Source organism: Lethenteron reissneri, chromosome 26 (genome assembly GCF_015708825.2).
Source record: "Lethenteron reissneri isolate LAM-NWPU_2019-01 chromosome 26, ASM1570882v1, whole genome shotgun sequence".
Classification (NCBI taxonomy): Eukaryota; Metazoa; Chordata; class Hyperoartia; order Petromyzontiformes; family Petromyzontidae; genus Lethenteron; species Lethenteron reissneri.
The window spans coordinates 5279537-5292543 of NC_083804.1; the positions used below are offsets into that span (position 1 = coordinate 5279537).

The following is a 13007-nucleotide window of genomic DNA, read 5'->3' on the forward strand; positions in this document are numbered from 1 at the left end:
AGTACACATCTTTGTTGTAGCATTGTAATCTGCCCAACACAAACTTGCAAACGATTAAGCCAAAAAAGTTTTGATAGAAAAACCCAACAGTGTCTAAGAATAGCAACGTCTGCCCTTATTTCAATTGTATTTACTCACCTCCGTTTTGGACTTAAGACATATCACCAGCCCGTGATAGTTTAACACATCAAAGTGTTTTCATCCTGAAAGGTGCACTGGATAAAGCTTATCTAATGTTGGCAGCCTTGGCCCAATGGTGAAAATCACACATTCCTATTGTCAGGGGCCAGTCTACATAGAGAACCAACATTGCTATATTATTGTGCATTAACCTTCACTCATCAGTGGACAAATGTTGGCTGATGATGATTACATATAGCATTTTATATTTGCACTTTGTATGATCACGCCAGCCTTGAAAAAGATCAATACACACACCCACACATATACTTTATGCTGGGGCCGGGCCGCGTATGCTTTAGTACTTTTCACAACCGCACATACTAAACATACCAGCATTTACCACTAAAAAGTGGGCGACGTCACTTTTGCTGCCTTGCCAAGTTTGATGCACAGCAAGGCCCACATAGCGAGGCGAAGGGGCAGTTAACCAGGAAGCCATCGCACGGTACAGTAGTGGGGGAGCTGACAAACGGATATAGCTAAAACCCAAATACTGGGTGTCTTACCGTAGCCGTGTGCTGTGTTTCAGCTGCCTGATTTGCTGCTATATAAACAGCACTCGAATATACACAACAACATTGTATATTCATTTTTTTTCAAGAAAAAAATACATTCGTATTCACATACCGTGTAAAGTAAGTTCACTGCAAGGTACAGGATAACAAAGGCAAACAATAAACTAAATAAATTATAAGGAAATACATGAAAGACCGGTTGAGGTTGGGTTCACACAGGATAAAAAAGAGGGAATATTAGACTAAGGCAAGACAGGATACTGCTCATGGATGATGGCAGAAAATCTTGGTTCACGTTTGGAATAATACTGCAGTATAACACCTGCTGATTTGACATCCAAGATTCGTATGTTCATATGGGGACAAAGAAGAATAAAATACGATCTCACATCGCTGAGAATGTAGATCAATTCAATAGTTGTTGCTGGAATAAATTAGTGTGATGTGTGAACCTAACAAATGTCGCAGGTCACGCTTGCAAGGTATGCTGTGAAGGCATAAAGAGCAATAACCATGAGTTAATGAGTCTGCTGGTGCAGCAAGAGGACCGTCATCTGCACATATGAACTCGCAGGTGCATCATCTCGCAAGTTTGTATAAGCAGATGACATAGTCCTTGTTGCACAGGGCACAAACCTTAAGAATATTGCCCAATACTCTAACATCAGATCTAATGAATTTGGAGGGATATTTCCATCACTGGAGACTGTCCAAATCTCTCAAAAATTACCACAAGTGTGCTTTCCACCTGAACATTCATGCAGCATATGCTGCTCTTCTTGTGTCCTGTTGTGGTAGCCAAGTGGGCGATGACCCCACTCCAAGATATCTAGGGGTTATCATGCATAGAAGCCTAACCTTAAAGTCTCATAAAAAGAGATCTGTGAAAATACCAAATCAAAAAAAGCCCCGCTACAAAAACTTGCAGGCACAACCCGGGATATTTCAGCTGACGCCCAATCACTAATCGACTCGGTGATAGAGTACTGCACTACAGCCTGGTTTAGCAGCTCTTACACAACACTGTTAGATGCGCAGGTAAATAACACAATGCGCATCATAACAAGAACACTGACACCAACACCAATTGTCTGGCTTCCTGTTCTGGCAAACATTCTACCACCAAATATCCACATAGACATGCGATATGCAAGGGAGCCGACACGTTTTCTTGCAACAACAACTACCACCTACACATTAACCAAGACCTCAACAATGTACTTTCGCTGCCAACTCAAGTTCCAATCGCTCCTTCTGGAATCGTGCTGTCAGCATTCTAGAATCTGACACAGATCCAGAAGAAAGCTGGCGAAAGGAGTGGAACACAGGACATCCAGAATAAGCACCCAATTCGAGACACAAATATTGCACCTCCTGGATTTAAAATTGGTCGTAGATACTAGTGCACCATCCACAGTATCATATCATCAACAAGCTGATGTGCAAATCTCCTTCATAAAAAGAAAACTAATGGCCAGCCACAGTGATATTGTGGATATGCAACCAAGGACCATATAGTAAACCACTGTAGTTTGCATCCATTAACTGTAGAAATAGCAAAAACATTTTTTTTTGCATTCTGACCACAAGCATTGTGGTTAATGCAGACATGATTCCTTATAAAAGGTTTCAGTTTGGTGTTTTAACATCTTAACACCTGTTTTGTTGCCAAAAAAAAAGGAAAAATCTATTATCATGTCCACATACTCTTCTCCATTGGTGGCTCTGAAGTCAATGATGGAAAATCCACAATACCATGGCATGGAAAATCTGTCAACAATATTTTAACTTTGAAACTTCCCATTGTGGCCATGCACTAACCAGAATCACCCAGCGAGATGTACTTTATATATATGTACGCCTTTTGGTCAATCCACTGCTAGATGAAGTGCCTTCCATACTGTGCACATTATGCTGGTTGACCGTACCTCACTACGCTGGTCAGTGTGGGTTGGTAAAGGCAGGGAGCATAGGCATTGTAGCACAGCACAGTAACAATGGATTTTTCTACACTGCCCTTTGATGATAATGTATTCCTGTAATAGTCTAGAACGCCTCAAACTGTTTTTTGCATGACAGTCGGCCGTTCAAGCACTTGCCAGGCTCAAACCTGTTTAGCTACTGATGTCTGATGGGATCGTGCAAATTCCAGGTAAAATTTATACAACTTTGATTATAAAAAAAAATCCCATAAAGTGTCCAAAAGACTTCCTCTTCTCCACGTTAAGCTGTTATTTATCCCGGGTGATTTTATTTTATTAAAAGCCATCCACTCCCGTCACTCCTCCACACACATCTCTTTGGACATATTCTCCAGGTTGAATATATAAATATCAACCGTCTTTAACGAACTTCCTTGGAAAAACCCTGAAAACCCCTGATGAATATGTGCTTCCCCTGTTGTCCATGGTTGCATAACCTTCCCCCAATTTTGTATAACAAAGTTCAGTCTTTGGGTAATGCATAAATAGACGGCCACCCTACAACACCACATCAGACATGGAAGCTGTATGACCACACAGTTCACCGTGCTGGTCAGTGCGGGTTGTTGAAGAAAGCATTGCTGAGTCCTGGACTGATTCAGAGTTTGCTCGCCACTGATGTTAGCCCGAGCCAGGAATCAAACTTTTGTGGTAGGGATTATAGCGCAGTGCGCTAACCATTACGCCATTTCTCCCCTGCCACCCAATATTGCGTAGCATCTTTAAAAAGTTAGGTATTAAAATATATTGAGTACAGTAACTAAATATGAATGCATCTCAAGACGTAGAAAAACCATATGGATTTAAATAGCCGACGTAATCCCTCACGATCCTACGAGGCAACGATCCACCTAGCAACCCACACAGTATAATTTTGTCGCTCCATCTCTCTATCTGGTGGACGTTAACTCGGCTGCATTTTATCCACTGGCCGTCACTACCCTTGCTAATCTTAAACATTAGTCGGCATCCCTTGGAGCGATGACCTACCCCTAAGCCCACTTTTCTTAACAATATAAATTATATCTTTACATCTGAGGATGTTATTTAATCCATGTGTTCGTCATCACTTCTCCAAATGCTATTCGAAGCATGCATCCCTCCATGCTTCTTTACGATATTCTGCAAAGTTTGCTGTAGGCGTAAGCTTCATATACAAAAGTTGACACTGCATGCAATGTTAAAGAAAACATTGGCCACAAAGGGGAGTGAGCAGAGTCAGAGGCACGCACGAAATCATCGCCACAAACCCCGTTGGGCGGGAGCATTGAATTGGCTTGGATGTTGGGACATCTATAAATAACGTGGTACCGTTGTTTGTATACACGTCATGTCGTCATCAGATACAATTCGATGGGCTATGGAAAATATGGATTTCCTCCACATTAATTCAGCTAGGCTGTTTTGTTATACCCCCCAATATAATTTCACATTAACACCTGCGAAAGTGCCCAGTCTTACAAACTTTTCGCGTTAACGTTACGTTTTTGCTCCAAATATCATTGCGAACGATACAAATAATACATTATACAACGCGTTCTCATCAACTACAAACACATATACAACCAAATAACGTTAACATGCTACTGGTCTCACACGATGCTACTGTTGACATTTTACTGCGTTCATTGTTGGGAGATGCTTACTAGTCATGTGCTTCTTTCGCTCTTAAGAGCTCTCAATTTCTAAAATTTAGAACAGATGTTTTATTACTATACATTACTTGCCTTTGTGTCCCAGAGTCCCCTTTCGTAATTGTTTTAAAGACGTGTGCTTTAATTAAAAACAGGCTCTTGATCTCAATGGCTTCTCACCTGGTCCCACAATAAATGCCCTCTCAGCTGCTCTGCACATGATACACAAAATACAGTCTCACAGCGCGAGTAGCACACATCCTTACCCCACGAATACCCACACAAAGTAGATAGAGTGTGCACGTTTCGAGATATGCATTTTGGAAATAATCGTTAAAAGCTGCCCCAAGAGTTCATGAAATCACCGCGCAGCCGTCTTTGTCGAGCCCGAGATGGTGCGGCCTTGAGTCACCCGGGGGCCCACGCGACTCCGCGCCGGGCGGGGAAACCAGGCAAGACCGGGGATGAGGCGTGGGTAACTCGAGCTGGTGGAGACCCGAGAACTAGAGACCCCACCCCCCCAACCGAACACGTCGAACCCAACTCGAGCACAGAGGAACCTGTTCCGAGCCCTTTAAACCCATCCTGTTGGACAAAGGGAGCCCTCAGGACAGGCGGTGTTGTGACCGGAACACCGGGTCCTTACTCCGAGACCGGGTGCCTGCCTCCACCGAGGCCTCCGCCGTGAGAACGGTGGTGGGTGAAGTGATGAGATGGAGAGAGAGAGATGATGGGAGTAATCACCTTCGTAGATGGGGGCCATGGGAAGAGGAGGAGCCCGCGGAACGGACGAGATGCGCCCCGATCATTGCGCGCTCGGGCCCGGCCGCGCTGCTCCTGCTGCTGCTGCTGCTGCCATCTTGGCTCCGCGTCCCTCAAGCGTCTCCCTCCTCCTCCTCCTCGTGTCTCTCTCTCTCTCTCTCGTGTCTCGTCCCCTTCACCCTCTTGTCTCGCTCAGTCTCCGTGCCCCCCTCCTTGTGTCCCGCTTTTGGGAACAATCTCACCGCGTCCCTCGCCGCGAGCGCTTTCGCTTCTCTCTCTTCTCGTCGACTCGAGCCCGGCGGCGCTCCGCCTCCGTCCGCCTTTCCTCCTTTCTCCCCGACGGCGTTTTGTCTCGCTCTTGTTATCTCTCGATCTCTCCTCCACCTCCCAAATCTGCCACCCTATCCGAACTCTCCCCGGTTCACTTTCTCTCCTTTTCCTTTCTCCGTCGTCTCTCCCACCACCCCACCAACCACCGCCAACGCCGTCGTCTCCTCCTCCCTCCTCCTCCACCCCCAACCCCCGCACGGCTCCGCGCTCTCACTGCTCGGGACGTCAACAACTCTCCTCCTCCCCCCACAGCCCCGCCCCTCACCACCCCCCCACAGCCCCGCCCCTCATCACCCCCCCACAGCCCCGCCCCTCATCACACCCCTCCCCCTCTCCTCCTCCCCCCACAGCCCCGCCCCTCATCACTCCCCCTCACCTCCTCCCCCCACAGCCCCGCCCCTCATTGCCCCGCCCCTCATCACACCCCTCCCCCTCTCCTCCACCCCCACAGCCCCGCCCTTCATCACACCCCCCCCCCCAAAAGCACCGCCCCTCATCCCCCACAGCCCCCACTCCTCATCCCTCCCAGCCCCTCCCCTCACCACCCCCCCTCTCATTGTCCCCCCCGAGCCCCTCCCAACACCCTCTCTGTCATCGCAGGCAGAGACAAAGACCCCCCCCCCCCCAGTACAGCCTCAACAGACTTCTAGGACAAGTGCTGTTAGCACGTCACACGAGGGGGTGGGTGGTCAGCACCACGCCCGGCCGCCTTTGACTCTCGATTGGTGATGCTTACACAACGCACCAGGGGCTCATTTGAGGCTGAGTCGACCATCACCACACACACCACACACACCACTCCCTCGTCACACGCCTTGCCGTGTGTGAGCACATATAGATACTGTATACACCTGAACAGCAGCCACTCCTACCTACCGCACAACACACGACACGTATTTTTACTGCACAATGCACTGTGTACACACACACACACCAACTACATCCTACCACACCCTGCGTTGTGTACACACACACACCATACATACATGCATGTGTGTGTGTACATACACGTATGTGTGGCGGGGAGCCAATCTCAAAATTGTAAGCTTTTTTTTTTAAAGAGAGAAGTACATTAATGAAAAAACACATTCAATGTATGTTTTTCAGTGGGGGAGGAGGCAATGCCCACCATGGCACTCTCCCCACCCCTGGTTACGCCACAGTGCCAGCCATCTACCAGCCCTTTTCTGGCTCAAGTTCAGTACCACAGTTGATGTTCCCATGATCAATGAGTCATGAGACTCTGTGGGCTTTGGCTCTTCCAATTATGTCCCCTCCCCACATCAGCCAAAGGTGTTGTTTGACCTTACTTCGCCGTGCTGGTCAGTGCAGGTTGGTGAAGGGGTGGCAGGATCGGTTCATATATCACTTGCCACTTTTAGTCGTGGCCAAAAATCAAACGTAGGTTGCTAAGTTCAAATCACAATACGTACTTCATTATGAAGAGCATAATTAAGTTCTTCTAAAAACAAAATTAGTTGGTACTACGTCCGCGCAAAAGTTTCACAATTTGGGTTTGCATCTTGTTCTACCAGGGGCTATAAAAGCTGTTCACAGTCCTAAACCACACTGTGGCATACAGGCTATAACATAAAAAAGGAAGTGTTGTTTATTTACTTTTCATTTTTAGTACTAATTTTGCAAAGTGTACATTTCAGGTTCTAATTATCCGAATATTAATGTTATTCAAACATTTTACTTAAAATATCTCAAAATTGTCATGAGATGTTCAGCTGGGTATCACGAGCATGTTGAAATTTATTGGCAGACCAAGGATATGATGTTGAGGACCACCGGGGAAATTTAGAATTTGAAGTTGGTGACATCAGAGATGACAGGTAAAACTGAACCTGGGACTGGAGCGTACCAGAAACAGCAATAAAATATTGTAAGTAGACTCAGGTTTTAATGAGTACTGTACCTAATGCGGTGTGTAACCATCAGTATTGGGGATATGAAGGCGGCCGGGGCTGCTCTGGCCGTGACGGCCTTAATAAACTAAAAACTTTTATTTCTTTTATTTTACCAGCTAAGGCCCATTGAGCTATGTAGCTCTTTTTCAGAAGCAACCTGTCCAAAAATGATAGCTCAACGAAGTGGCTTATCGTATTATGGCTTATCGTGTTTAAATATAGAGGAGCCAAATGCTCTGAACGCGTGATGATGTTAATTCTAAATGTGGAGGGGGAAAACCCCGGGGAAAAACCCACGAGACCACTGGGAGAGACACGCAAACTCCAACTACCTCTCCTGGTAAACAGGAGGTGAAAGTCTCGCCACCGTGGCGCCCCAATAAGTGCTCGCAACAATACTTCCCTTGACGGTCTAGTGTGTAGGCTATATGGAGGTGGGGCGTTGGTTATTTGTGTACGTACAGTATTTAAATACCTTCCCCGTGCTACTCTGTGTAGTGGTTAGCGCGCTGCGCTACGAATCCGGTCACCCGAGTTTGATTCTCGCTCACGGCCAACATTCGCGACGATTATCAGAACCGGTCCTGGGCCTTCCCCTAGGTAGGCTCAGCCTCAAATGAGTACCTGGTGCAGTGTAGAAAAAAAACATCGCCACTGGGGAGACAAAGGCGGTCGGGCGTGGTGCTAGGCCACCCCCCCCCCCCCCTCTCGTGTGCCGTTCCGGCCTTCATAGGTGCTTCTCGATGACAGCACTTGCCCCAACAGTCTGTCAAGGCTATACGGGGGATCTTTGTCTTTGCAGTAGCCCCTCCCCTCGGCGCCCACTCTTTTGCCCCCTGCCCCAGCACTCCCTTCCCCCCACTTCCGCTCCAATCCCCTGCCCCCCCCCTTTGCCCCCCCCCACCCCATTTCCCTACCCCCCACCCACCCTCTTCTCCATTGATCTCTCTTGTCACAACACGCCTGACTCTGCTGATGAGACGCATAATGTCGAAACCGGTGCACGGTGTGCTCGTGTTCAAAACGATCCTCCTGAAATGACGCAGTCCCAGAAGGCCGCGTGACTAATGGCAAAGGAGATTGACTGAAGACGAACGGCTTCAATTCGTTTTTTTTTATTACGTATGCTGAAGAAGGCAGCTGTAATCTTAAAATACATTCATTTCAAGTGAGAATTCATGCACGCATTCGCCTTAATGGAAATCAGTTTGAGCAAATGTTGAACAAAAAATGAAAATAACCCCTATGTTACGTGTTAAAATAAATATAATAACCCTACGTGGTCTGACTGTTGGGACACCCTCAATTTTGTTGTTTCGTGTGCAATCGAAGTAGGTTTTCCGTATCTGTCAGTGCATAATTCTGATGTAGCGACGGCCCATCCGAATCGGAACATTCCCAGCGCACATTCATAAATGACTGTGTTTTGTCAATCCACTGCCGGATGATGGTCCTTCCGGGTTTGACGAGGTCGGTTCGCTCTGGTGAAGAGGTGCGGATTCCCAAAGACCGATTTCAAACATCACGCGCCAGAATAGATGTTAGCCGCGGACGGGAATCGAACTCGGTTGAATGGGGTACAGAGATCAGGGTGCTAATCACTGCGCCACCGCTCGTCCTTCATTTCCATTGGTTTATATTGAGAAAGGTCTAAGAACTTTTCACTCGTTGTGCCATTTGCATACATCTCTGGGGTATTGTGTACAGAGTAATACTCCATTCAAATGTTAAATGAAATGATTATGCAACGAACAGCAGAATATAGTTAATATGAACTAAATCCTGTTTCAGAGGTCTGCAAATAAATTCATACACGTATTTTTTTCAATATTAATCAAAACTTCTTTGGCAAGCATCGATATTCTATTCGTTACGTGTTATTTAAGGGCATCGCTTCAACTCCGTGATGTTGACATCACAGTAACATCTCCTGTTACCTTTTGATTTAAAGCTTTCGTGACTGCAGGGATTCATATTCTTGGTTCTTTCGGTAAAGTGACGTAGAAGGGAAACAATAAAATAATAAAATATAAAACAATACAATTCTCACGACGTTTCGATTGCAACACGAGCAAACCCACAGCAAGAACATTTTATTGCTGTGGTTTTCACACCTGATGAATTTTATTGTTATATATTTTATTATTTTATTGTTTCCCTTCTACGTGACTTTACCGAAATAACCAAGAATATCTCCTGTTACCCTTCATTCCACTGTCAACAACAAAAAGTACACATGCACCCTCGGTAAACAACGCTGTCCAACAGTTCCAATAACATGCCAACGTTAGCTCAGCGTTGGCATGTTTACTGGGCATCTACAGTCCTCTGTCAATCCACTGCCGGAGGAGGGAAACGCTTTTCCACGCCATGCGGATCGCAGGGGTTGTTTCAGCCATACTTCACTACGCTGGTCAATGTGAGTTTGTGTGGGCGGGGAGGGGGTACGTGGGATCAGAGCAGTACTGTCCTGCAGTTGCCATCTGCTGGTCACCACGCACCAAAGCCCCAAAGTCACTCGTGACAACCTGGATGGTATCCAAATTCATCCCTACTTAGCTTATGAGCTCTGGCAATTGTTGGCGTATTCTGGGTGGTTTCGTCACAGAGGTCGCAACCGGGTACTTGATACCCGTACCCTACCCGATACCCGGCTACCCGTACCCGGCCAGGTACGGGTACCCGTTTGCGACCCTGGTGCGGCCGGGTACGGGTACGGATAAGGAATCAAAACCTGTTTGCGACCTCTGTTTCGTCATAAGCCAGCACGATCACAAAATAGCACTTATCACTCATCTCCTCTTATACGTTAAGTAATAATTACAAGTATTAACTCTAAAAGCCACACTGAGTCTCCAAAACGAATATTCAGGAGGGTCCTACTGCACTCTGATGTTTGTCGAGTTCCGTTAATGACTGTGGTTTCGTGTGGAAGGAAACCATAGAAAACTCACGAAGCGTACGGGAGTGTGGCACTCAGCACTGTCATCTCATGCCCTGGTGGTCACACATTTAAGTACTATCCATGTTCAGGCCTGCTTGACTCTCTCATGATCCCATGAGGTCAGGCACATTCAGGGTGCTTTGAACATACGTTGAAACATTATACTTCACTTTTTAATTTTGATTTGAAGCTTTCGTGACTACCTCACAGCGCAGTTGGCAGCGCATCAGCTTGTGTCACACATAGACATGACATTAACTTACTAATCCCCCTAATCTCCCAGCCTAACCTCTCCCATCAACATAGTGCTAATCTCCCATTAACACTGCTGTTGTGCGCATATGCGGGGATGAATCACTTGTGTGGCGACGGAAGCCCATTTCATGCTAATTTCTCTCCCTAATCTCTCTTTCCCTAATCTCCCCCATTAACACAACTGACGTGCTTGCGTCCGGGGGATGGAATTTTTTTCCAGCTCAGACCCCGCTTGCTTGCCCATCGCCACATAAATAACCTCTTGTTGTAACAGCTCTCTCGCTGGTTCAGCAGTTCCACTGCTGGATTATTTTTTCCGCCTGAGGACGACCGCTTGTGTTGCGATCGAAACGTCGTGATATATTATTCTCTTTTTAAGGTCGCACTGCAATTGAAGAATGCGTTGCGTTAATAATGGGTGGCTTCAATGCAAGGGTAGATAAAAGGTGCAGAGATGAGACGATGATTGACAATTTGGCGTGGCAGTGAGGCACGAGATAGGAGAACCTCTATTCCATTTGCAACCAGCAGTGATGTGAAGATAATGAACTCATTTTCCGAAAATAAGTGTTGAAAAATCGCCATATAGTAGCCGAAACTGAAAAATTTGAACTGAATTTTACTTTATTATCGCAGATAAAACCTCGTTGTAGGCTTCATAGATAACAGGAAGGTGGACCTCTTGTCAGTGCATGTTATCTGCAGTCAGCTGCGTGGAAACTTTGACACGGTGAAGTTAAAGATTCCTAAAGTGTGACAAAAAAAATCCAGATACGCATTGAGGGCAGCAGTTCTTGCATACATATACAGAAGAATGGCCACCCATATTCTGGTATTTTTTTCCAACGGTTGCATTTTCAAAAAGGCGAGTTGTTGCTGCATTAGAAACATGTATCGTTGTACACGCATTTCAAATGTTCTTGCACATTTATGGAAAATGTAGGCAACTTGGTCAATTTAACTCTTTAATTTGGCCTAGTGTCCGATTGTGATTGAGCATCATCATCATCATCAGCCATTATCTATCCACTACGGTGCTGGATGAAGGTCTCCCCAAGCCATTGCCATTTCTCATCTCTCACGAGGCTGACGGTGCAATCCACTGAGCTTCTGCCCACGAGCCAGTAGCGGTGACGAGCGTGCGGGCAGGCGGTTCCCCGCGCCACCACCCCCACCCCCCCAAAGCTACGAGTTGGCCCCCCTTGACAACCACAATGTGAGATATCTTTTTAACAAAAATGTAAAACAAACACAAAACGTATGTAATGACGCGGTTAAGCAAGATGAGCTACGATATATACCCTAGGTGCGACCGTGCGAGACAATTCAAATATTGGGGTCACACCTGACCGATTGCCCATCCCCCCCTCCACCTGAGCTGACAATGTCGTAGTTACTACTCCACTAACACGAGCTGACCTCATCGCTCCATCTCCGTGGTGGACGATTTTCTGGGCGCGTTTCCTCTCCCTCGGCTGCCACTCACTCATTCGTCGCGACCACCGGCGACCATCATGACCTTTGCTTGTTCTCAAAATTGTCACAAGAAGGCAGGAGTCAGAATGGGAAGCCCTGTAAAACCGGCCCAACGCAGTGTCTTATTGACCACTGAAATAGGCTTCCCATCTCTCTCCCATGCATAGTCGCTAAATTTAGCAACCTCCAGGTGCTATTTATAGCTTCCTCGGAATGCGTGCGTGTGGGTCATTTATTTTCATCCCGCTCATATTCGTGGGTGTTACTTTGAGACTGTTATGAAGATGCGGGGCTTATGCATATATACACGTGCATGTTTATTGTTGCTGCTCGCACATGTATGTGTAAATCACCTGCATGCTTCGTACCAGATGGGCACCACTTGCGGTGTTATGGAAACGTTCTCAAACAAACCCATTGAGAATCGTAAAAGATTTCCCGTATAGCAAGGGCGACCTGGGTTAAAAGGGTACAGACGCATATTTACTTAATGCGGACATTTTGCACTTGGTAATACACATACGTTTGACTATTTAAAAAAAGTATGCGTTAGTACAACATTAAAGCACTGTTGTAATATTCATCTTCTTGGTTCTTTCGGTAAAGTCACGTAGATGGGAAATAATAAAATAATAATAGATTAAACATAATAAAATACAATTCTCACGTTTCAGACGCTGTCTTTCCGACAGACCTGTTCTTCACCTAACGGCTGCTTGCGTTGTGGCCGAAACGTCGTGAGAATTGTATTTTGTTTTATTTTTTTTATTTCATGATTTTCCTTCTACGTGACTTTACCGAAAGAACCAAGAAGATGAATCCCTGCAGTCACGAAAGCTTTAAATGTTGTAATATTGTTTTGTACTGTTCGTGTTGTTCAGTTGAAACGCTGTAGACAAAGGGACAGAACACTAGGGGGCGATACTCAATATGCGACGGTTATGAACATCTCGAGGTCGGTCAGCAGTCCGCAGCAAGCCATGTTCCGTAATGCGGCACTCAAGCCTGCAGGG

At 46.2% G+C, this 13007-nt stretch overlaps 1 protein-coding gene across 1 annotated transcript in view; it reads right to left on the reverse strand.

Annotated features, from left to right (window-relative positions):
• LOC133347535 (homeodomain-interacting protein kinase 2-like) overlaps window positions 1–5588 on the reverse strand; it is a 33116-nt gene extending 27528 nt beyond the window's left edge. Inside the window, exon 1 of the mRNA XM_061559875.1 lies at window positions 5059–5588. Coding sequence (XP_061415859.1) covers window positions 5059–5077 — 19 coding nt within the window. The 5' untranslated portion in view covers window positions 5078–5588. The remainder of the gene's footprint in view (window positions 1–5058) is intronic.
• Between the last annotated feature and the right edge of the window lie 7419 nt (window positions 5589–13007).